The sequence below is a fragment of the Chanodichthys erythropterus genome, chromosome 5 (assembly GCF_024489055.1).
Source record: "Chanodichthys erythropterus isolate Z2021 chromosome 5, ASM2448905v1, whole genome shotgun sequence".
In the NCBI taxonomy this organism is placed as follows: Eukaryota; Metazoa; Chordata; class Actinopteri; order Cypriniformes; family Xenocyprididae; genus Chanodichthys; species Chanodichthys erythropterus.
The window spans coordinates 32,130,938-32,157,160 of record NC_090225.1 but is presented as its reverse complement, the minus strand read 5'-3'; the positions used below and the strand labels follow the sequence as shown (position 1 = coordinate 32,157,160).

At 38.0% G+C, this 26,223-nt stretch overlaps 2 protein-coding genes across 4 annotated transcripts; both read right to left on the bottom strand.

The window, feature by feature from the left end:
* Positions 1–402: 402 nt before the first annotated feature.
* ddx21 (DEAD (Asp-Glu-Ala-Asp) box helicase 21) lies at positions 403–15,476 on the bottom strand. Of its 2 annotated transcripts, none has more exons than XM_067386906.1 (16): positions 15,319–15,476; positions 14,460–14,600; positions 13,340–13,471; positions 13,184–13,256; positions 12,724–12,902; positions 12,465–12,582; positions 12,146–12,331; positions 11,915–12,060; positions 8,559–8,708; positions 8,323–8,484; positions 7,876–7,995; positions 4,955–5,028; positions 4,661–4,820; positions 3,782–3,916; positions 1,074–1,118; positions 403–885 (listed from the first exon to the last, which is right to left on the bottom strand). In XM_067386906.1, the coding sequence occupies exons 1-16, from the start codon at positions 15,421–15,423 to the stop codon at positions 592–594; spliced, it is 2,220 nt and encodes a 739-aa protein (XP_067243007.1). In that variant the 5' UTR covers positions 15,424–15,476; the 3' UTR covers positions 403–591. The 2 variants fall into 2 exon arrangements, with proteins under 2 accessions (XP_067243007.1, XP_067243008.1); XM_067386907.1 differs by having other exon boundaries at positions 11,915–12,054.
* On the bottom strand, positions 15,319–24,323 carry si:ch1073-291c23.2 (uncharacterized protein LOC799862 homolog). Of its 2 annotated transcripts, none has more exons than XM_067386909.1 (7): positions 24,194–24,323; positions 21,478–21,587; positions 21,169–21,282; positions 19,750–19,806; positions 19,469–19,627; positions 18,508–18,621; positions 15,319–18,241 (listed from the first exon to the last, which is right to left on the bottom strand). In XM_067386909.1, the coding sequence occupies exons 2-7, from the start codon at positions 21,583–21,585 to the stop codon at positions 18,203–18,205; spliced, it is 591 nt and encodes a 196-aa protein (XP_067243010.1). In that variant the 5' UTR covers positions 21,586–21,587; positions 24,194–24,323; the 3' UTR covers positions 15,319–18,202. The 2 variants fall into 2 exon arrangements, with proteins under 2 accessions (XP_067243010.1, XP_067243009.1); XM_067386908.1 differs by lacking the exon at positions 24,194–24,323 and adding an exon at positions 23,265–23,472.
* Between the last annotated feature and the right edge of the window lie 1,900 nt (positions 24,324–26,223).

Genomic DNA, 26,223 nt, shown 5'->3' with positions numbered 1-26,223 from the left:
ACTGAAGGAAACGCACATTAATTAACGGACACGTTGATGAAAGGACAGTGAAATGTTTCCTGAATGACTCGGAGTCACTGAAAATAGTGACACAAGGGAAGATATCAGCCATTTTATTTTTGTTTTTCAAGTCTTTAAATAAAGTTAATGCTGTGTTAATCTGCGTGTCGTCCTCATTCCCAAATGAACATGAGGACAAAGGTTAAGAACAGCAGGAACGTTGGATTCTGCCCTGCAGCGTTTCTAGTAGCAAATCCTGAAGACCTTGATTAGCTGGTTAAGGTGTGTTTAATTAGGATCGAAGCAAAACTGTACAGAAAACCTTATTTCCATTACACCCTTTATTTCCATTTAAGCCCAAGGAAGAATAAGAGCCAGTGAATATTACCACATTATGAGCAAAAAAAACACTACCACACAGTCACGGTGTAGACCACTTTAATACCAGCGGGAATCGACATATAAATAGCACAACTGCAAGTAAAAGCAATCAGCATATTTTATGGTTTTAACGCTCCAGTAAAGAGCGAATACGAACTTATCAAATGGTAGTAAAAACACGACAGTCTGACAGACCATCACAGTCCACGATCAGTAATCGAACGCCTGATGGAAGTTTCGTTTCTGAGCGCCCCCTCTTCCTCGATTACCGCCGAAACCGTTGTTGCCTTTGAAGCCAAATGAGCGTCCTCGTCCACCACGGCCGCCAAATCCACCAGACGACCGTCCACCCCGTCCGCCGCGACCACCGAATCCACCAGATGACCGTCCGCCGCGGCCGCCGAATCCGCCAGACGCCCGTTCGCCCTGATACGCGCTCTGCTCCATCTCTGGGAGCTCTGTAGCGACGGTGAGCTGCCAGCGCCGGCTGTCCTGCCATTGCTCCTGCAGAGACAAAAACAAGCCGAGTCAGCAAACACGAGGAGGACGCGCGTCTGTTGACAAGCCTCCATTAGCGAAACCCGAGAGCAGCGAGTGGCTTGGGAAACGGGAATCAGCTGGACGTTTGTACAGACACGTCCCTCGAGAGTCGCTTTACAAACGACTCCAAACACACAAGCGCATCTTCATACCTGGATCTCTTTCACTTTATCAGCCGGGACGTCGAAACACACACCCTGAGAGAAACAAAAACACAGGACACGTTAGAAACGCCACTGTTCCCATCAAGAAAACAAAGTTCATTTCCACTCAAACTCATTGCTAATTCAGTTGTTTTACAGTCATCATTCCAGATCATATATATATATATATATTTTTTTTTATTTACGGTTTATGAAAATTTAATATATTGACAATAATATAGGGCTGCAAAAACTCTGATCATAAAATCATTGACAATGAATTTCATCAATTAGATCTGTGCAAGGAGGAAAAAGTACAAAGTTGACTAAAGCAAAAGAAAGCTTTGCATTGAATAGTTTTAAAGGTGCTTTGAGAAGCATTTTTGATGGTTATATTGCCTGTTTGAAACTCAAATGTTGAGTAATTTCAATTGTACATAAACTACAGTAGAAACTAAACTGATTCATGCAGCAGAGCATTATTTTTTCTTATGAGCAACATATTCATTTTGATAAAAATTGTTCTTGGATAATAAATGTTCATTTATTTATGTGGGTGTAGCACCTACTGTACCAGTCATCAGTAAATCAGTAAATGATGATCTTCTGCTCTTTAGCTCAAAGAAGCATATGGTAAAAACTTATTAAATTTGGCACACTGATAGAGAACAGTCTGAACATTAACCACAGCAATTTTGGAGTCTCCAACTCAATCGCTCTAGCGCCACCAGCTGTCCAAAGTTGCACTTGCGTTTATCCTAATAACTTTTGAACCATAAACAAAATTCTTTTATCCTCTGATACTGTTGCTCCAATTTTCATAAAAATTGAACTAGATCATCTTTAGAACATGCTAACAAAGGGCCGTTTACACCTGGTCATTTCATATGTTTTCTCTGATGGGATATCAATCCGATCGTGAAAAGACCAGGTCTAAATGCCCTCCGAAACGCATTCGAGACGCATATAAATCCGATCGCTCAAACTACTTCAGGAGATGATCTGGGACGCATTCCAGTCAAAACTGAACAGGTCTAAATGAATCTGGTTGTTGAAACCACATACGTAAATTTAACTCCTCCCAAAAATACAAAAAAAAAAAAAACGTGTGAGCATGTTATAGGCTAAATAACATGTTATGGTTAGATATGACACATCGCCGCATTAGAGTAGATAAATATCTAATCAGCAAGACAACACACAAACTGCCACAAATCAAAGTAATTTGCAGGCGCTCAAAACACAACCATCTTCATTAAAGGTAAGGAGACCGAATGATTTATTGCGGTCTTTGATTTATTAAATATTAGCTGATGATCAATAAAATGCAGCTCATATTTGTTGCTTTCGGTGACGTGAACTCCATGAAATCTGCATATAGTGCAGGAATTGAAGATCAGATTTATATCCGTTTTGCGGTGACATATTTATGTGGCCAAGTGTAAATGCAATCATTTTTATAAATCAGATCAGAGAAAACGCATGAAGTGACCAGGTGTAAATAGGCCCAAGAAGTTATGGAATTCAACTCCATTCGTCAAACCAATTTAGAATAACGAGTGGACAAATTTGCCAAAGAACACGACAAAATGGACACGAGGCTATATCTCTGCAGCGCTTTAGCATATTCTGACCAAACTTGGTGTGTGTTATGACAACCATAACCTGAGGGTACGAGCACAGTTTCGGTGCAGTGCCCCCTAGTGGCCAAGCGATATGAAAAATGCATGCAAGTCGAACAATATCCAATTTTTCCCATTTCAGCTATTTCGAATTTTGTCATAAAATGCTATGTTTTATCAATGTGTTTTATTCTTCAGGCAGCGCCACCTTATGGTCAAATTATAATAAATCTTTTAAAAATGCTAATAGCTTGATTAATTTTGCCTATTGTAATGAAACTGGGTTCCTTGGATTATGCCGAGAACACTGATAGCAATTTTGCCATAGTCAGTCAAACGTCGAAATTTTCTTTAGAAAACTACTTTTTGAAACGCAGGAACCAGGGTCTAAATGAAGTTCCAGGTGAAAAATTCCCCCTCAGAAAGTACCTGATCGCTAGGTAGCAAAGTTAAGGAACTTTCGGGGGTGAGACTTGGGTGACTCCACTGCTGATTGGTTGACTCCATGCAGCATTTTATTTCAACAATCGTTTTTTTAAAGTCTGTTGCGGTGCGTGCAGTAAGAGTTGTTTGCTATTCAAATCAACAACGGACTTTAAAAATACGACAGATGGACCAACAATGAGGTTAAGGCTTTATTAAGCTTATATGCGGAGGACAAACTGGAAAATGGTGCGCAATGTCTTCACGGTACTTAAGACCATGATGGAAACGCAGACAGCAATAGGTCTGGGGGAAAAAAATTTCCTGGGATAAATTGTTCTGTTTAATTTTGGTGAAAACATGACTATAGATACCAATTTTTACTTCAACCCAACTTGTCCACCATTTTGATTTTCTTTAAAAACCTACTTTTTCAAATTCTTCTTAGACTGTTTGTATGAATTTCACCAAATAAGAGTCAGATCATCTTCAGCCCACGCCGGCAAAAAGTTATGGAATGTGTGTCAACAGATGAAACTGTTTTCGTATGCCACATCAACAAATATGATGGCATAATGCCAGACTACATCTGAGGAGTGCTGTAAAGAAATGCAGTCCTGCCATCCTCAAATGAAGGCTTGGTTTAAAGCATGAAAAGAGTGAGTGAAGCACCTTCTTGCCCTTGAGGAAGGTCATTCGTTTGATGTGTTCGTCGATCTCCTCTCCGAGCTGCTCCTTCAGTCCGCGCCAGGCGAAACCGATGTTGTGCATTTCTTGAGAGCAGCTCAGTGTCATGGTGGTGAATCCCTGAGAGAACATGACAAGAGTTCACAAAACCACTCAAATATCTGTGTGCTTTCACACATTCCCATCATACTGACTTCCACTCAAGGCCCGGACTACTAACTGTAAAAAAGAGTTGTGTATTAAAATAAAATGTTTCAAGTGTTTTTCCATGTTTGCAGATACTGTTCATATAAATCTGTGCAACTGACTGAACTAACTGCAATACTTGCTGATATTTATTTACTTAATATAATATTTCTAAAGCATTTAGTATTTACTGTGTTGTACATACACTGCCGGTCAAAAGTTTGGAATAATTCAGATTTTTTAAATGTTTTTGAAAGAAGTCCAGACTGCATTTATTTGATTAAAAATACTGTAAAAACAGAAATCTCAGTAATGTTGTAATATCACAGTTTCCAGAAAATCTCAAGCAGCAACTGATTTCAACACTGATAATAATCATAAATGCTTCTTGAGCATCAAATCAGCATATTAGAATGATTTCTGAAGGATCATGTGACACTGAAGACTGGAGTAATGATGCTGAAAATGATCACAGGAATAAATTACACTTTACTATATATTCACATAGAAAACAGCTGATTTACATTATAATCATATTTCACTGTTTTTACTGTATTTTTGATCAAATGAAAGCAGCTTTGCTGAGCAGAAGAGACTCTGCAGTGTGTGTACATCCTGTCTCTCGTAAAGCATGATGTGTGTGCTCTAGTGAGAATGAAAGCACGGATTTGGACGTACCGCGTCGGAGCTGATGAGCGACCTCTGCTCGAGGCAGGTGGCTCCTGAGATGTGAGCGAGAGCGGCCGCCAGCGCCTCCACCGCCCCGCGCTGCTCGATCAGCTCATTCGCAGCCTCGCGGAAATACTCCACCGCCGCCGCCGGAACCGAGTCCAGGAACCTGTGACCCGTAAACACACATGAGTCTTCACATGACCATCTGCATGTTCCTCATAACATTTAACATGATTATATTTTGAATTAGCATCAACACTGTCTCTGTTCAAAGCGTCAGAAGACTAATGCACATCATACTTGACGGCGTCTTTACTGGACGACTGGATGATGTCGTTGGCTGTCGGGACCCCGACCCGTTTGAAGGTGATTCCCTGAAGAAGATGAACACAAGTACTGTTAGAGTTACTGGTTAAACAACTATCTTTTATTCCACTGACTCCATTGGTTAATTTGGATCTTCTTCAAATTAAGTGTTTGTAGTAACATTTAATTGAATCATTTGATACAGTGCACTTATTGTGTACATATTCATGTCTTTACATCATAATTATATTTAAAGAATACCGGTTACACTTGTAACACTTTTAATTATTCATTTAAGTATGGAGTAATAATACGTAGCTACATGTACTTACTAAAGGGTTAGCTACATGTAATTATGCATACGCTTTAGTTTTTACTATGGTAACTACATTTAACATATGTAATGACACTGTAAAATAAAGTGTTACCCATAAAAATGCGATTAGCTGTAGGGCTGGGTGATTTTTATGATTTTTTTGATTAATTCGAATTTAATGTTTTGCCTCGATTTTATTTTTTTTTGAATCGAGAAATCATGATTTTGAATAAAAATGTTAGCAAGCGTTACAATTAGACATGTTGACAATACAGAATGATCCGACCTCATGATGGCGCCGGCGCACCTTATTAAGCGCTGTCATGTGACGCTCTATGAAGGTAGAACACATCACTGTTCTTAAGCGGCTGTTCATTCAGAAATCCGTTAGTGCGTTATAAAAATGAGACGCAGGCAGTGGAATGAGAAAAAAGGCAAAGTTATTAAACGTGAGATGAGCTTTTTTTTACTTGACCGCCGTGTTTTTAGAATGCCGTTTCATGGGTGAGACGCTGCAAAAGACGCGAGACACAAGTGCAACACCTAAACATGTCCACCAAACATAACAACAATAGGACACATTGTGCAATGGAATGTGTAAACCTGTTTGATATTCATGTTTGCATGATGGTGACCGGCTGAAAGCTGCTGTTTTCTGTTTTTACAAAGCATTTGCTGTTAATAATAGCCTATTAATGTGTTATTTATTGATATTACTTTTTGCTTAAGAAATATTTAGCATTTTCTTATATTATTTCTGAGTATATAGGATGTTTAAGATAAGTTTGTACAACATTTGTCTTTATATTTCAGGCATATTTTTGCAAAGATATTTAACACATTGTTAAACCATGTTTATCACGTCATGTGCTGCACTTGGAATGGAACCTTTTTTAACCAGATTGATAATAAAGCGAATGTTACTTAGATCAAATTGTAGTTGACTTGTTAAAAGTTAAAATAAATAAATAAATAAAAATCGTCAATTGTTCTGAGAAAATCGAGATTTTATTTTTTGCCATATCACCCAGCCCTAATTAGCTGTCATTAATTACTGTAATGACATCTATAATTACACTGCTGACACCTTAAACCTCCTTATACCAGCCAACCTGTCCCCACATCACCTGTATCCACCTCAATATCAGCACAAGTGCACTGTACAGCAGTGTCCGAACTCGCTGTCCTGCAGAGTTCAGCTCCAATCCCAGTCAAACACACCTGAACCAGCTGATCAAGGTCTTAATAGCAATACTAGAAACTTCCAGGCAGGTGTGTTGAGGCGAGCTGGAGCTAAACTCTACAGGACAGCAGCCCTCCAGGACCGAGTTTGGAGACCCCTGCTGTACACAGTAATATAAAGTGTGACCGTTTATTTACACCCTTTATTTACATTTCACAATTTCAGAAAGGCTTGTCATAACTATTGTCATTAAAAACAATATAATTAGAAAACTGAAATCATGGACGAGGTTCTGTGGGAAAATAAAGCATTTAATATATATTGTGAAATATACAAAAAAAAAAAAAAAAAAACCTTCAGAGCTTCCCACATAGACTTTACTCGGGCGGGTCGCCCACATATAAGAACGGCCGCCCAAGTATATTTGGAGACACATTTTTTGCTTTTATTTTTATCCTCTTATACTTTTATATCCGCGCAAGATAATGAAACCATCCGCGATCGATAAACTAGTCGTTTCGCACCTGCTCGTTACGTGTGCGTCAGAACTGTTTACTCCTGCTAGCATTCAAACAGGCGCTGCATTTTGCAAAGTCACTAGGCGGCGCTATTGCACATTCTACAAGCTCGCGCAGCAGCGCGTCAGTCTGCTTCAAAGTGATTCTCAATCAATGAAAAGCGCAGATTTATGCCAAGCGACTGCTAATGAACTCAAGCTGATGAATTATTACAATGTCTACTTCATGGCCTTTATATAAAATGTTTTAGACGATTGTAAGAATCTGAAGGATCAGCCTGCAATAGTACAGACATTTCAAAATAAGAGTACCTGTGTATTTCGGGCTTGTTTATAATTAAAAGTCAAACGCTAAGTTTTTTCTTTTTCTTTCGGGCATTATTGGTATTTTGGTTACAAATTGTATTTAATTTGATTTCCATTTAATTCATAGTAAATTATTATAGTCTCCCCCACAGGAAGAAAAGACTAAGAACATTATTTGACACATATATTATTCATTTTATAAATTTTACTAGTAAAATCTGTGTCCCATTCACTGAGAGAGACACTATATGACAGCAAGGAGAACATAGGAAAAGGAGAACCATTTAAATGCTGTAATTTAGCATAATTTACAATGCATAATGTTAGTATGTAATTAAATGTATGTGTTATTTAATTGAAGTTAACTTCAATAAATAAAAATACTGTTAAAAATCACACATTATTTGTCTGTCACATGTAGTACACCATTTTTGTGCCGTGGGTAATATGAGGATTTTTCACCTGGCTACCACCGCAACTATATTTCAAACCTGTGGGAAGCACTGCCCTTCACTTATAGTTAGTGTGTTAACCCGTATTAAGCGGCTAAGGAATGTGCGTCTAGTAGGGGTTAAAGGTGTGTGTGGTCTCACCGCTTTCTGCTCCACAAACTTGAGCTGGTTTTCCTCTTTACGCTGGTAGAAACAGATACAAACGCCTGTTCTTCCGGCTCTGCCAGTCCGTCCGGACCGGTGGATATACGACTCCACATCCTGCATGTACAGCCAAAATTAGATCATTAAAAACTAATCCATCAGCAGGGTCTCATGGTTATTGTTGTTAATGAAGAGTACAAACATGACATAAAATACAAATGAAACATTCAAACTGCAGCTTATGGCAACAATGATACCTACATCAGTGTTCACACCAGCACACAATATCGTTCTGTGTATTGTAAGCGCTCAGGTTTGGCGTCTGTCTCTTTATCATTCATGGTGTGAACTATAAATACTAATTATGCACTATAAACTGAACTTGGAAAAAATTGCATTTTTAAGACTAAATAAACAAAGCCAGGGATGGTGTGGTGGACGTACGTTTGGAGGAGAGCACTGAATGACCAGATCCACCTCGGGAATGTCCAGGCCGCGCGCCGCCACATTGGTGGCCACCAGCACCTCAAACGTGCCGTTCCTGAAGCCCTTGAGCGTGATCTCCCTCTGTTTCTGGGCGATGTCTCCGTGCAGCGTCTGCGCGCTCTGAAGGACAGACGAGAGTTACACCGGAGCGGATCTCGGCCGGACGCGTGCGTGTTACCGTGCTGCTGACGCACCTGTTTGATGGACGTGTTCATGGAGAGCTCGGTGGCCTCTCTCTTGGTCTCGCAGAACACGATGGTTCGGCCGTGGCTGCCGCTGTACACCTGGATGACATCACCGATGACCGACGCCCTCTGAGACCAGTGACACGCGATCGCCAGGTGCTGCAACAGACAAGGGCTTAACTTCACTGACATGGACACATCACAGATTTCATGCCGTGTGTAATATATGTAAAAGCTCAGTTTCACAGGTCAAGGTTTGTGACGTATACAACTAAAAAATCTAAACGACTTCACTTTGACTTATTTTACTCCGAAAAACATGGCGCATCTTTTGAAATTCGGACTAGGCAAACACTTTATTTAAATATGCACAACATCAAAAGATCCCTGTGTTCATCATCTCTTAATTAGGTGTGAATGCAGCAATTACACTGATCACTAACACATCACTGTGAATTCTCTTCTCTTCTGAACTGGACATCACTGCCTACAAGACTGAAATACATTGGTGCATCTTTATCAGGGCTCCAGACTGCGCCTAAAACAGTTGCATTTGCGACCAAAAATATTAATTTGCGAGTGATATTTTTGCTAAGGTTGGCAAAAATACAAATTCACACGTCATGACTGTAAATGTGCATGTTATTTGCGTGCTCCGTGACCAGTTGCCCATCACATCATTTGCTGTGTTGACGTAATTACATGAGATTTATCAGTATAACAAGATATAAACATTTTAATTGAATTATCATTTTAAGGCGTCTTCTATTTTGTGGATAGAAAAATAAATCATGATACTATTTAATGTGATTATTAACATTAACTTCATTAAAGGTTCCCTCGAATCAAAAATTGAATTTATCTTGGCATAGTTGAATAACAAGAGTTCAGTACATGGAAATGACATGCAGTGAGTTTCAAACTCCATTGTTTCCTCCTTCTTATATAAATCTCATTTGTTTAAAAGACCTCCGAAGAACAGGCGAATCTCAACATAACACAGACTGTTATGTAACAGTCGGGATCATTAATATGTACGCCCCCAATATTTGCATATGCCAGCTCATGTTCAAGGCATTACACAAGGGCAGCCAGTATTAACGTCTGGATCTGTGCACAGCTGAATCATCAGACTAGGTAAGCAAGCAAGAACAACAGCGAAAAATGGCAGATGGAGCAATAATAACTGACATGATCCATGATATCATGATATTTTTAGTGATATTTGTAAATTGTCTTTCTAAATGTTTCGTTAGCATGTTGCTAATGTACTGTTAAATGTGGTTAAAGTTACCATAGTTTATTACTGTATTCACGGAGACAATAGCCATCGCTATTTTCATTTTTAAACACTTGCAGTCTGTATAATTCATAAACAACTTCATTCTTTATAAATCTCTCCAACAGTGTGTAATGTTAGCTTTAGCCACAGAGCACAAACTCATTCAGAATCAAATGTAAACAATATAATACAATACTCACATAATCCGACGCATGCATGACGAACACTTTGTAAAGATCCATTTGAGGGTTATATTAGCTGTGTGAACTTTGTTTATGCACTGTTCAAGGCAAGCGCGAGCTCTGTGGTCGGAGAGCACGCGATTTAAAGGGGCCGCAGCCTGAATCGGTGCATAGTTAATGATGCCCCAAAATAGGCAGTTAAAAAAATTAATTAAAAGAAATCTATGGGGTATTTTGAGCTGAAACTTCACAGACACATTCAGGGGACACCTTAGACTTATTATATAAAAAGTTTTAGGGCACCTTTAAATAAATGTGAGCGCTGCATGTTTTAAAGTCAACAGATGGCGCTGTTGCACGTTACTCAGCAGCTCGCATTCAAATTTGATTCAAAGTAAACTGTTGTAGCTTCAGGAAGGACTACGAACATTATTTGACTCATTATTCAATATGAAGATTTTACTAGCATCAGCGTTATTATAGTTAATTAAATCCATTAAAAACATTTTTCATTGCTTGAAATACATGTTAATACTGAAATAAAAATCTTTGTTTAAAAACAAAAAAAAAATTAAAATAAAAAGTGAAAGCAGAAAATATAAAAATCGAATCTAATTCAAAATGTTAAAAACTATAATATTAAGTAAATATGACGACAAGTGAAATTAATTTCCCAGAAAAAAAAAAAAAAAAAAAAAAAAAATCACAAGATGAAAAAGCTGAAAATGTAAAGGGGAGATATATAAACAACATTTTAAGTTCAAAACTTTTAAGTTCATTGTTGTGTGGCGCCTGTTTTTCCCTCCTATAGGAGTCAATGGATCCTTAATGAATTATTTTGTCTGGAGCATCATTTATTTATAAAGCTCTGTCAGGTTTACTACTTAAATATCATCAAAAGTTGCTGCAACCTCACAATAATACATATACAGCTAGATCATCTAATTATCTCTTTGACTATCCCTAGAAAGAAAACTATTTATGGTTGTTCCGCTTCTGAACTTACTGCCCCACATGACTGGAATGTGTTACAGAAGCTGCTGAAATATGTCTCTATGCCACACATTCCAGTCTGTGCACTTACAAAATACTAGAAACCTTATTACAACCTGTAAATGTTTCAAATGATGTAATATTTTTCTTCTCTTGTTTTACTGTGTGTTTTGTAATGTATGGTTGTGTGTCTTTCAGGAGCCCTTTACTCTCCCGTCAGGCTGTTACTGAAAATAAGAACCTGTTCTTAATGACCTGCCTGGTTAAAACAAAGGTTAAATAAAAAAATAAATAAAAAAGACAAACATTATTGTGATTCCAAGGGGTAATTATCATTGTGGCAACTGCGTCCAGTGTAAAGATGCGTGCAGATTGTCTTATTTCAGTCCTGTCTGAATGAGTAAAGACACCTCATTCATTCTGTGATGGAAAATGATATTTAATTTGATGGAAAAACACACTGAATGAGATGAAAAGAACGACTCTGTTGTGTCAGTGTGTTTCTGTGACACTGAGTCTAAGACGCCACCTAGAGGAGGAAACCCTGCACTGACTGTACATAGACGAGTCTTTAGTCTTACTCTTCAGAAGCAGTGTTGTAGAAACTGTGGCAGATTTAAAGTATCAGTGTTTTTAGGCATTAACACGATTTTATAGTGATTGTTATTCCAGTTCCATGTTTTCTGTGTTTATAGGTATCTGTTTACAGCTATTTGTATCTGATGTTGTTTACCTCATATATACTGATTGGACACATCATCGTCAAGAGCTGTTTTGACCAAAATGTCCCAGATATTGCTTTAAAATCATCCTGAGAAACACTATGTGAAGAAGAATCTCCCACATTCTGACCAAACAGTTTACTGAACATGAGCGCAAAACGGCGAGACATCGGGGTTCACAGTTACCTCGACTGTGGTGGCGGCTTTCTGGGTCCTTTTCCCGATGAGATCCACATGGATGAACTGAGAGCGCATGTATTTCTTGGCCACTTCATAAACCCAGGACGGACACGTGGCGGAGAACAGCAGCGTCTGCGGTTTCTCCTCTGCATCTAAGAGGAAAAGGTCAGTCATAATCAGCGGTTTGGCTCTGGAATATGAACACTGGGACCTGATCTGTGCGCAGGACTACATCACCTTTGTTATAGGAGGCAGACAGGATCTCCTCCACCTGTTCAGCGAAGCCCATGTCCAGCATCTGGTCCACCTCGTCCAGAACCACGTGTTTGAGCTGAGACAGATCCAGCTTGTTGTTCTGCAGATGGTCTTTGATTCGGCCCGGCGTTCCCACCAGTACGTCGATGCCGCTGCGGATCGCATCCACTGATGCACGTCATCATGTTATTACGTGTGACAATTTTGGCATTTATACATCATCTAATGTTTCTGTGGTCACTGATCATTCAGTTACAGTCGTCAGTGTTTCAAAACAACTTTATGATGATTAAAATCCTACTTTGTGGGTTGTATGAGCTTCCTCCGTAGAAACACGTAACAAACAGTTTCCTGGTGATGTCCTTGAAGTCTTTGGTCACTTGAATGGCGAGCTCACGAGTCGGTGTGAGAACCAGCACCTGAGAGGAAACATCACATTAATCCATCGCAGCTCTGGACACTGGATCACTTCATCGGTGCACTGTCACAGGGCATTTAAAGCCCTGGTTTACAGCAGAGACCCATAATGCACAGCACTGGTGACTGAACGTGAGCGTTACCTTCGGCGGTCGGCCTCTCCTCCTGTCCTCCGGTCCGGACTGCAGTTTCTCCACCAGAGGAACGGCGAACGAGAACGTCTTTCCTGTGCCGGTTCTCGCCTGACCAATCAGATCTTTCCCTTCATACACCGGGTTAAAGGTCTTCACTTGGATGTCAAAGAGGTATGAAACTCCACGTGCTGAAAGAAACAGAAATAAATACAAATCACCACATATTTCAGTGCATCTCAATACCATGGTAAAAGAAACCGTATGCTTTCAGAAGTATTGTCATGAAAAACAGTAACAGAGACATTTAGCATAAACACAAAACTACTATACACTGGACCTGTATATCCCATCTGAATTATTAATATAACGACACTCAATGTGAATAACCCATGTTAGAGTAAGTGTTACTCCAGTAAATCATGGTAAATGTTGGTGACTGTATGACGACGACACGCGTGTCCAGCGTTACCCTGCAGCAGTTTGATGGTGTCCGGTGAGATCCTGAAGTTGGAAAAGGCTCCTTCTATCTGCTCCGGAGTTTCCTGTGGAAATAATCACAGCCGTCAGCAAACACCAAACACACACTGACCAGCAGCAGAGGGACAGACGTGAGACGTGAACGCACTTTCTCCCGGTCGCTGTCCGAGTCCTCGCTGGACGGTCCCGGCGTGTCTGCTGGAGCGGGTGTGAAGGTTTCAGTCGTCTCTGCGCTGACCGGCATGACCTCTGCTTCTGCCTTCACCTTTTTCTTTTTCTTCTGTACAGCGATTACAGCACATGACATGAAAACCATAAATATCCGTTACGCAGAATTAAAGAAAAATAATAAAGGAAATTTCAAAATTGATTTTCTCCAGAATTGCAAGTGTCTCACAATTTAGACTTTATATCTTACAATTTTGAGCATCTGACAATTCTGAGGGGGAAAAAGTCAAAATTGCAGATAAAGTCATAATTGCAAGAAAAAATAAAATGTGAGAAACTTATTTTGTGAGAAAAAGTCAGAAATTAAATATAAACTTTAAATTGCAAGAAAAAAGTCTGAATTGCAAGAAATAAACCAGTAAATTGAGTATTTAGTCGGAATTGTGGGATAAAAACAAGGTAAATTGAGTAAAGAGTCGGAATTGTGGGATAAAGACTGGTAAATTGAGTAAAAAATAGGAATTGTGGGATAAAAACAAGTAAATTGAAGGATAAAACAATGGTAAATTGAGGGGAAAAAAAGACAGAATTGTGGGATAAAACCGGTAAAAAAAAAAAAAAAGAATTGTCGGATAAAAAAAAGGTAAATTGAGTAAAGAGTCGGAATTGTGGGATAAAGACTGGTAAAGTGAGGGGGGAAAAAAAACAGTAAATTGATAATAAAGTCATAATTACAAGAAGGGGGAAAAAAAATGAGAATCTTATTTTGTGAGAAAAAGTCAGAAATTAAATATAAACTTTAAATTGCAAGAAAAAAGTCAGAATTGCAAGAAATAAACCAGTAAATTGAGTATTTAATCGAAATTGTGGGATAAAAACCGGCAAATTGAGTAAGAAGTCGGAATTGTGGGATAAAAACAAGTAAATTGAGGGGAAAAAAGACAGAATTGTGGGATTAAAAAAAAAACGGTAAATTGAGTAAAAAATAGGAATTGTGGGATAAAAACAAGTAAATTGAGGGGAAAAAAGACAGAATTGTGGGATTAAAAAAAAACGGTAAATTGAGTAAAAAATAGGAATTGTGGGATAAACAGTATTACCTTGATGTGGTTTGTGTCCGAGTTCCCGTTGACATCTGGAGACTCCGTGAGAATCTTCTCAGACTTCCTCTTTTTAGGAGCTGGAGATTCACACTCATCTGGCTCTGCTGACACCTTTTCTTTTGATTTCTTCTTCTTTTTCTGGAGAAAATAAAAGACAAAAAGAGATAAGAAACATGTCTTGAGGTTCATATTGATCAAGCAAAATAAATCAGCTTAACACACTTCAAATCTTCCAGACCATCTCACACAAACGTCACATGATGCGTGAGAGCGAAGCTCATTGGTTCTCAGGCTTGAGCTTTTGTTTACTATATTTGATGTGCTCTATGTATGTTCATGATCAATGCTTCTCAAAAAACAAATGTAAATATGGCCTTACATTGACTAAAATAAATTGAATAAAACAAAAATTGATTTAAGTAAACAAATTAAAAAAAAGTACATCTACATAATAATACATCTACAGTACAGCATAATAACATACAGAGTGAGAAAAAATAAATAATGCAATAAAACGTAATAAAAGACCTATAGAAACATAATAAATATCTTCCAATTAAATGTCAGTGGATTCATCCTTTCTGAAGATGTTAGCATAGCAGCACAACACACGTGTTACACATGATCATAACGCTCACACGTGACCACAGAAGTGCGTCACACACTTCAGCACATGTGAAGACATGTACAGTCTGAATGCGGAATAACACACTAGAACACACAAACAGACACAGATCAGATCTGACTGGAGTCTGTCAGTGATGATGAAGATGGTGATGGTGATCGCGCGCTGGTCTGTGTCGAGCTCTCTCAGGTAAAGCAGCTCGTGTGAGTTCATCAGTGAGTGTGATCTGACCTTGAGCAGCAGCGGCGGGCTCTCCAGCTCCTCCATCAGCGCGCTGGGCTCGGCTTCAGGCAGAATCTTCGACGGCATCTCAGATGTTACGGCGCAGATAGACATGTGCGACCGGGCTGGATCACACACGGACGAAAGGAAAGATCCGGAAGCGACTGCGTAGACAGGAAGTGTTCACTGAAGATCGAACTCGAGTAGGCGGTGCTGTGTTTACCGAGCACGGCATCTGAAGCCTAGTAATGACAGGACCTTAATAAAAGTGCGTGTGAAGGTAAAATAGATTATCCGCTGATGAAAATTATTAAAATTAAAACCGCAAACGACTGAGGTAATTATCAGAAAAAGGCGATGACCAATCAGAAAACACTTCCGCCGTGTATTCGACCTATCGGAAGGAGGTTCAGTGAAAGGCCCCGCCCTCGGCAGATCCGCGCCTGTGTTCATTTCTTTGCTAGATTTTCAGCGCGAGGCTTTAACTCTGCCACGCTGTACGGAACGCCAGACGCGTCAAAATTCAAGATTCATTTGTTAAAGGGACAGTTCACCTAAAAAAACAAAAAAAGAAAATTAACCCATGATTTACTCACCCTCACTCCATCCTAGATGTATATATCTTTTTTCAGACGAACACAATTGGTGATATATTTAAAAATATCATTGGTGCTCAAGGGTTTATAATGGCAGTGAACGGGGTGAGATTTTAAAGACTAAAAAAGTGCATCCATCCATTATAAAAGTAATACATACATGGCTCCAGGGGGTTAATAAAGGCCTTCTGAAGCGAAGCGTTTATACGATAAAGAGAAATATCGGAGGATTTTGATATACACCAGTCAAAAGTTTGGAAACATTACTGTAATGTTTTTGAATGAAGTCTCTTATAAGAAGACTGAATTTTCGCACATGGCTAGATGTTATAACATAAGGAGCTCATTGCTTCTACGTTCAGTTAAACTGCTAACAGTGATTGTAAATTAATTGCCTAATTACGTTGTTTGCTAACTGCATTCTTTAAATTGTGATGTTGACATGCATTCTCTGTAAAGCTGCTTTGAAATGATATGTATGAGCGCTGTACAAATAATTGTGAATTGAATTGAATAACATATTGTGTATATTCTACACACCTTTAGGGATTATTTCCACCAACAGCTGAACTGATTACTTGGTCGCGAGCAGCTACTACATCAAGAACATGGACAAGAGCACGAGCCAGTGTGTGTGTGTGTGTGCGTGAGAACTCTGTCATCTTCTTTGAAGCACCAAACACGTCCGTCATTATATTACTAAAACACCAGACTCTGTTCCAAATACAGTTTGATTTTATATTCTGGTTAGATTATATACACGGATATAATAAACACACATATCTGATCCTGACTTCTCACTATAGGTATTCTGTAACTAGTGTTACACTGTCACAACAGCACAACAGATGCTGCATCTATATGTAAAAGCATGATCTTTTCCCTGTGTTTCTGTTTGAGCAGGTCTTTCCTACCTCTATAGTGTTGGAACTAAGTGTCTTTGTGGGAACGACATTTCCCACATTGTGATATTGTAGTGTTTGTAATCATATGAATCCAGAAACTGAGAATATATTACCATGCCTGTTATTTAATCAAGTACAAAAAATAATACAAAATAACAAACGGAAAAATAGAAATAGTTCGAGTGCAGTGGTTGTAATACAAGTCTGTTTAACTGAACACATGACATTAACTAACCACATGACCTGTACTATAATATATATATATATAATGTGCTATAATTATACTATATTGTCCTGATTGTAACATTGAAACAGTTACAGTGAAATATACAGTAACTCTGTCAGACTGTAGCAGTTAAAGATGAGTCTGTGTTCTTCTGAATTATACTGACACAGAGATGTTAAAGTACACATTCATGTTTATTTTAGTATTAGTAATATTAACAGATCTTTAGATTTAATTATTAGGTCTGTTACAGTATTTATAGACAGTATTATTTAGCAAAGATAAGGTTTTAGACATACAAGTTTACAATCAGTTTGTCAGTTCTTCACTTACATCTGTTTGATTTGAGCGTTTTCATCTGGAAGATGCATTTGTGTGTCTGAAACGTGTCAGATGATTAGGAATGATTATGATTTGAGTGTATGTAAAGATGCTTGAACACAACAGATGAAGCGCTCTGACGTGTGCTCAAGACTTTCGCCATCTTCTGACATCTGTCTCCTAGACTAAAGTTTTAATACACAGCTTAATATAAAATAAAATGATATCACAAAAGATACATTCAAAGCGTGATGAATGTTCTCACAGTATATAGCCAAGATTTAATGTGTTTTTGTGTTAATGTGCAAAGAATTGAAAAACATACATTTGTTTTCCAGCACAAACATCTAAACATTCTTAAATCAAGATATATTTCCTGGAGAAGAGAAATGACTCAAGATATTAAGTTTTGTTTTCTGAGAAATGCATCAAAATTGAGTTTAAGCTTAAAACAAGAACAAATATCTGTTAATGTGTCAGAAAAATGATTGAATGCAAAGGGAAACAAGATTACTTGTCTGACCCCGTTGGCAGATATTCTTGTTTTAAGCACAAACTCGCTTCATTTTGAGACATTTGATACAAAACCTTAAAATAAAGTGTAATTTTGTTTCTTGAATGAATGTATCTTGATTTAAGAAAGTTTATATATTTGACTGGAAAGCAAAAGCATCATTTTTTGCACTGATGACGGTTTTATATTGTCGGTCTCAGAACAAAACACTGGTGTTAGTAACACTAAAACAGACACTACATTATGATGCCCATTTACTGTGAGCAAATCTCAGTGGATTCTCAGTGAAATATCTTCTTCATTAGGTGGATGTTCAGATGATCCGCTCTGTTCACTCCGCTGACGGCAGGTTCCTCATGACAACAACAGCCTGCAAACAACCCAGAAACACTCAGCCTTCACTAATCAAATGATGAATTGTGTCAGGAAAACATACAGCCAGCTGGTTAACTGTGGCAAAATAAACCCCAACAGGGTGATCAGGATATCATCTGATACTACATGACTGCTTACCAGAAAATAAATAAAGGGGAATGAAATATTGATTTGAGTCTAAATGATTTCAATGAATGTATTAAAACTAAATCCATGAAGTGATGGGAAGGCTGTATCTACGACAGAAGGAACTGAGATTACCTGAGTCCGGCTGGACCGCAGCGCCGCCCGGGCGAAGAACGTCATGGTTATGAGCAGAATCCCTCCTATCAAGCTGTGGCAGAAGAACACTTGCTCCATCAGGTCGATGGACATCTGTGAAAAACAAACCAGAGCTTCTGCTTATACAGTAATGTTGCTGTTTGATCATAACATCTGCAAAGTTACGACACTCAAAGTTCAATGCAAAGAGAGATATTGCCTTTTACAGAATTCACATTTCAAACAGCTGGTAGGAACTACAACGAGCTTCTTCCCGAGTTAGTGACATCACAAACCCTAAAATTTGCATAAACCCCGCCCCCGAGAACACACAACAAAGGGGGCGGGGTCATGTTGGGCTGCTTTAGAGGAGAGGAAGAGTTGTTGTAGTCGAGTGTTGTTGTCATGTCGTCATTTTACGCCGGACTGCTTCACAAACGAGGGTCAATTCAACACAAAAGATGAACATGACGGCACATGCTAGTGGATGAGTTGAATCAACTCCACAGCAACTACATCAATTTATCCACTAACCATTCAGAAACGTCTAAAAGTTGTAACTTCTTCCTGAGTCTCTCCATCAGTGTCGACTCCGGTTTGAACAATGTAAGGCTGAACACTTTCCTCATTTTGGCTGCGTGAGATTCTCCAGCTTTGTTGTTGTTGAGCTGTTAAAGCTCCACCCTCTTCTGGAGCAGCAGCTCATTTGCATTTAAAGGGACACACACAAAAACGGCGTGTTTTTGTTCAAATTTTACAAGCTATAATAAATGATCTGTGGGGGATTTTGAGCTGAAACTTCACACACACATTCTGGAGACACCAGAGACTGATATTACATCTTGTGAAAGGAGCAAAATAGATCCTCTTTAATATGGTGTTATTCATTTGTTCCTGTGTATTCATTAATGACGGAACAGTATTCTAAAGTGTTATCGCATAAATCAATAAAAACCCTCACATAATGTTGTAGGACGTAGCGTCTCTCCTCCACTGTCTGATTCTCATTCAGATGATTCCAGTATGTGTGATGGAGCCCAACGATGGCTCTGGAGAAATCCACACACGCACAGATCGCTCCAATGGTTGAGATGATGCTCAAAGCCAAGCTGGCGGTGATCTGTGAGCAAACATGAACGTGTAAGCGAAATAACACACATTAAAGCACATTAATATCACAATCTATAGAGAAAGTGCATACTTAAAACGACTGTGAAACACAAATGCTAAACGGGCACTTACGATCTTTTTGGAGGGGTTGCGTTCTGACAGTATATACAGAAGACCACAGATAAAGAACTGCAAAAAAGGCAAAACATTTAATATTCAACTATTAATACTCATAATACACACATCTGTCAGTTTGAATTCAAAACAGTGACGTATAAAATGCAGCTAACGCTTTATACTCTCACCATCTCAGGTTTTCACAGCTTGTATTTTAATTTGATCAATTGTTTAGATGTTTGATGTATGATGCATACACATTTTAATGAATGTTTACACATTTTTGTAAACTGGTTAAAGTTTGTCTTTCTGCAGGTTCCACATCAATGTGAGCAAAATTATATTTTTGTCAACTAAAATGATATTCCATTACAGTTAAATTGTAAAATGGACTTGAATGAACAGGGCATGATAAGTACCAACTACATGTGAGGGACCAAAAATAAGTGTTCTCTTTTAGGCATTTATGAGTGGAATAATCTCATATAGAAACTATAAACCAATCCAGTGATTTTGTCGTCAAGAAACATGAGGCTAGTTTTAATTCGAGTGTAAATTACAGTATAATCCAGGTTAATAATTGCAATATTTCTCTTGTATCTAATTCCACTCTCAAAAAATGACTGTGAACAAACCATATCATACTGTATTTCTACAGTGCATATGTACTACGATGAAGGTACCCAGCATGCAGTGCGGCATGAATAGATTATGCTGTGGAGTTTCTTGATTCTTGTTGCTTTTATATGTGCTTTTGAACTTATTTTTGGTTCACTTTTAGCTTTTTTGTTTATTTCGTAATGTTCACAATTGATCTTTTTTTATTATTATTATTTGTTGAGTGTTTTGTATGTCGAGTATTGATGTCTGCGCGTCATCAGGTGATGGAAGAAAAACAATCTTGTGTTTCAAGATGATGTCAGACCTTTCAAAAAGAAATTACTATTGTGAATATCTATCTACGAACAATTATGAATTTAAATCTTTATGCTGAAATAACACTAATTATAGTTTAGTTTGACTAACTTAAAACCAGCCAATTAGTTTATTTTATATTCTAGATTGTCATTGTTTTAACAAATGTTTTCATTTGTCACACTTCTGACTTGGCTAGCACAGAAATTTGAATATGAGTATACAAGGTCCAAGATCCAGAGCAAACGAACACCGATCACCATTATGGTGATTTCAAAACAATTAGTCATAAATAATATAATGTCTTACAGTGGCATGTTTAAAGACAACTTTACCATGTGAATTCACAGTAAAACAAGAGCAGTAAACTACTGTGATGTCAGTATCATTTTGTTGTTGATTAACAGTAATTCGTAAGAAAATAACCCAGCATACATTAATTTCACTGTAAATTTAGTAATTAATGGTAAAATAATACTCTTTCATCCTGTAAATTACTGTAGTTTGTTGTGAACATACCAGCGTCCCGAGCCAGAACGGGCTGTACATGTCTGCAGAGGTGATCGCATCTGACCGCACGTCTATGGCGATTCCAAACATGAACAGACATACGCCCATCATCACCAGCACTATCTGAAAAACGGGTTAGAGTCGCTCAGAAGACTGCTTCTCAGTTATACTGCTCATCTTTGTGCTGTTTTGCGTTTCATAAATGTGTTACTTTTCACATATGTAAAATGCAATCAAATAGCTGTTAATAATTTATTTAATTTGAATTAAGGTTTATTTCTCAGTTTATTTCTGAAAGGACAGTGTTGGGCGTCTCACTCCGATACTCTTGGGCTGTCCTTTGAGGAAGCGGTGCACAGGTTTATTGCCGCCCGTCACCATGGTGACCGGTTCTGATGCTCCATTGGCTGCTCGATCCTCCACCATCACTGCAACACAATTACAATAACATCTTTACTCAAGAAAATATTAGACATTATCTCAAGCCATTGCCAGACAAATGGCAAATTTCAACAAAGAACGGAACTGGAAAAGATAACATTAGCCTGTAACAGGGGGTGAAGGACTGAACCTGAACCCTTCATATGGTCAAAATTCATCAAATATGAGAAAAAAAATCAATTTCTGCTGTGAAGCAGCTACAGAAAGACAACTGTGTCATTATTCAGCTCAGTTTAGCTCAATGACAGAGTAAAGTTCGTCACTTATGACATTAGTTCAGTTCAGAACTCATTATTAATGTCATCATCCACCTCAGTTCAGTTCAAGAGATGTCTACGTTACAAAATTTGTTAATTTTGAAATGTAAAAGTTGCTTGCTATGATACGAAATATCTCAATATCCATGGAAGTGTTACTAGTATCTAATTTCACAGGTAGTTTTTTTCTGTACTGTTTCTATATACAAAATGTCAATACAATGTAAATTATTTGCTTTGGCTCTTGTTTAAAGGGTTATGAATTGAGAAATCAACTTTTGATATATAAGAGGTCTTTGTACTATAAGAATATCCTGTAAGTTTCAGACCAAACTTGATAGTCCAATAAAAGCTCTTATTGACACCAGGTCCAACGAATGACTTGCCCTGTCATAGATAGGTGAAACTCCGCCTCCGCAGAAGAAATCAACGCCTGCTTCATCATCGCATCATTAGCCCCGCCCACTGGTGTGTGAGTGAGATGAGGAGGAGAGAAGAGCGATACAGGACTAAAATAACATTGCCTTTCAAAGGATCCTAATGCTAGTAAAGTCAAGTCACTTTTATTTATATAGTGCATTTTACAATGCAGATTGTGTCAAAGCAGCTTAACAGTGAATATGATTATTTATTTTCATCAATGTGAACGTCTCAGTTGAGCTTTATTTATTTGTATTCGGCACATTTCACTGTGGATTCTTTGGTAAATCAATCGCATTTCGGTGCAAACAGACTTTTACGATATGGACTCAACAGTAATGCAACATGTACAAGTAACTGTCAGATCCTGGGTCAGGCGTAACAACCCGGCGTTTGAGTAGTTTTGGTGTTACCCAGATCCTCGGGCTTATTGCGCCCTCTTCAGGAGAGAGCAGTGCAGCTCCCTCAAATTGGTGCGTGTCTTCGGTAAAATACAGGTTTGTATATGTTTTATTTGATCAAAAAATCATTATTGTTCTGCATATCATTTAATTTTATGCAAAGCAACGCACAGGGGCGCGATGTGAGTCACCTAAACGAGTGTCGCATCGGTCTGTTCACGTGATGAAAATGCCTTGCATAAGATTATATGATTTTATTCAAAAAGACAGAATATAAATACTTAGGATGTTAAAATATGTTCTCAAATTTGTACACTGATTATTTATGGACAGGTTATGGAGTCAGACACAGAGTGAAACGCAGGTGGCGGTCTGAAGTTAAGTTGTGTTGTTTTTAACCCAGTGTTTTTTAGATTGCATGGCCTAGTAACCGCCTAGAGCACCAGTCAGTGTTGAGGGTAATGCGTTACAAGTAACTTGAGTTACGTAATCAGATGACTTTTTCCCAAGTAACTAAGTATTGCATCACTTTTAAATTCACGACAACATTTCCAAGTTACTTTTTCAAATAAGTAATGCAAGTTACTTTGTTTTCCCATGTATTGACTGCAGTCCGACATCGGTCCGTTTGCGATCGCGTTCCATGTCGGATGGGTTTGTTTGGCTTGATTTTCTGTCCCCGTCTTGAGAGAAACCGTGAGTAACTGCAGAGCTGTTGTGTGTGAACATGATGGGTATTGTAGTTCTAGACTAAACGTGAGCATTAACTCATCTCACATGCACAAAAACAGAATCAGGATTCCTCAATATGAATAAAAACAGACTCAGAATATTATGCAAACATGCAATAATTAAAAATGTTAAATAACACAAATATACTTTATGTATTTAATCTCACTTTATTTTCTGCTGACCTTTGATGATCCAATTCAACCATGCAAATAAGTAAAAATCACTTTAGTTAAACATTATATTTTTGTTTTATTGCTGAAGAGTGTTGAACTTTCTTCTGTGATCCAGATTGGCAGCGCCGCAAGTCTGAGCAGCGCCCTCTACTGTACAGGAGTGAATTTACATTCAGCCTGAGGCTTATTCATTTCACTTCTGGTCTGAAAGGGATTTACATTTGAGTAACGCAATATTGTAATGCATTACTTTTAAAACTAACTTTCCCCAACACTGACCATAGTTTTGTGTGCATAGTGACCGCCTGCCAACGGTTTAACAACCACCCTGAACACACGAGCAACCGATTACGAACCGACTATCACAGCTTGTCATTAATGCTGCACAAGAACTGAAGTATTCTAATGCTGAAAACCTTCAAACCTCAAGACTGTGTTCTGCACACCAACCTCAAAGCCTTTCTTTTTACTGTCAGTGCTTTCATATTTATGACATTCATTAACAAACAAATCTACGTTTCAGCAAACTGTAACTGAAGTTCATGAGCATGTTGTGATTGTCAAAAACAAGCAACTAATCAAACAGCGAAAGCGAGAGCTTGTCAATTACCTGCTCGTGTCTGTAATGAACCACCAAGATGAAAACAAGGCAGTTGTGCAAGAGCACAGGAAAGAAGAGAAACAGGAGAAGAAAACAGAGGGAGGGAAGGAGGCGTCACTACAGGATGTTTGGGAAAAGAGGTCAGATCTGTGCTGAATGCTCAGAAAACAGAAACAATGGCCAACTTCATGAAGAGAAAGGAGCAGAGAAGAACCGTGAAGCACATTTCAGTGCTGTAAGTCATTCCTCAACCAAACATACAAAAATATAAAAGTGCTTTGACCAGAAAGAAGCATGAGGAGAGAGATGGCAAGGTATCTGTGAGAAAGAAAGGAATGGTGTGAGTGTGAAAGCAGCTCCCAAAAGATAACAGCTGCTTCACATGACACGCTAACTGGGTCCAGATGTATCGCACTCCAGTCCCATTGACATTTTCCATAAATTCAGCTTTTTAAGTATCCTTCCTGTACAGTTGTTATTGTCACATTTTATAATATTTGCTTTGTTTTATTTTTTTAATATGGATTATTTTCTCATCCTAGGTTTTTGAGGAAGGAGGAAAAGCCCCTGGTATTCAATACTTATTTTACCTGCTGTAGATTTCTTGATTTTAATCGAATGTCGTTTCGAAGAACCGATATTGATTCTTCAAGAATCAACATTTCAGTATTTTGATGAATGAACGAAAACTTGTTGTTCAATAATCACAATAATCTTTGTGCTTTGATACTTCTGATACGAGTCTCAGCTTTCAAAATCTGTCAGTTTTAACGCCAATTTCAGCCAATAAATGTGTTTTTGTGTGTCTTTAATGCGGTGACAGATCATGAAGTGATCATCTCTTCCTCTTTACTACATGTTACAGCAGCAAATAAACATGAACGGACATCAGAAGATGCAGAACAACTGAATGAATCATGTCTCATGTGATCCATCAATCAGTGTTTCAAAGACGCCAATAAAACAGCTGGAGATCTATAATGTCACGTAACATCACAATTACCTCAGAAAAGCCATTCAGTCACTATAAACTCAAAAAATAACTCAAGAGAGGAGTGTTCTGATAAATATATGCACTACACTGCCGCTTTAATGTTTGCGAACCCCTTGCAGAATCTGTGAAAATGTGAAAAATTTTAACAAACATTCACTGATGCTCCAGAAGCAAACACGATGCATTAAGAGGGTGAACATTTGTGAATTTGAAGATCAAGGTAAATTGTACTTCCAGGAAACATGCAAGTATCTTCTGTTGCTTCTGAAGGGCAGTACTAAATGAAAAAAAAGAAAGATATTTAAACAAAGAAAAATTTTGTGCAAAAGTTTTCACCCCCCGACTGAGAATCAGTGAATGTTTGAACCTTTTTTAATAGTTGTGTTTGAGTCCCTCAGTTGTCCTCAGTAAATGTAAACATTTTATGTAAAATATCTTACTCAGGACAGTACTAAACAAAAAATAACATGCATTTTTTATTATCCCTCTTATTTTATTAAAATTATTCACATTTTCACAGATTCTGCAAGGGGTTCACAAACTTTAATGCGGTACTATATAATGCATATTCATTGTATTTTACCTGTTCTTCAATATATTTAATGTGTTTGAATAAATCCTTCATGTTTTATGACAGCCACCATTCAAATGTTTATATTAAAAGAAAAAAAATAGTAGAAACATAATTATGTCATTCTAATTTATTATTATAACATGATTATAAAAACTTGCATTTAAATGCAAGAATAACATGCATGCTTTGTTTTGTCTCTGGGTATGTTTACATGACAATGATGTACTAAAAACTGAAATGTTTTACAGATGACATCATGATCAAAACTATCCCCGTTCACCCGGATCCGCATAAATGATTAAAAGCGCTGTGACGTGTTGTTGGCGATGTCACTTTGTGAAGAAAGTCTACGTGCTGCGCATATACACACATTCTGATACACTCACACATGCCTATACGCCGCATTTACAGTTTACTGCACTTTGCTATTTCCCTATAGCAGACAATACATCACAGAAAACACTGAAAAAT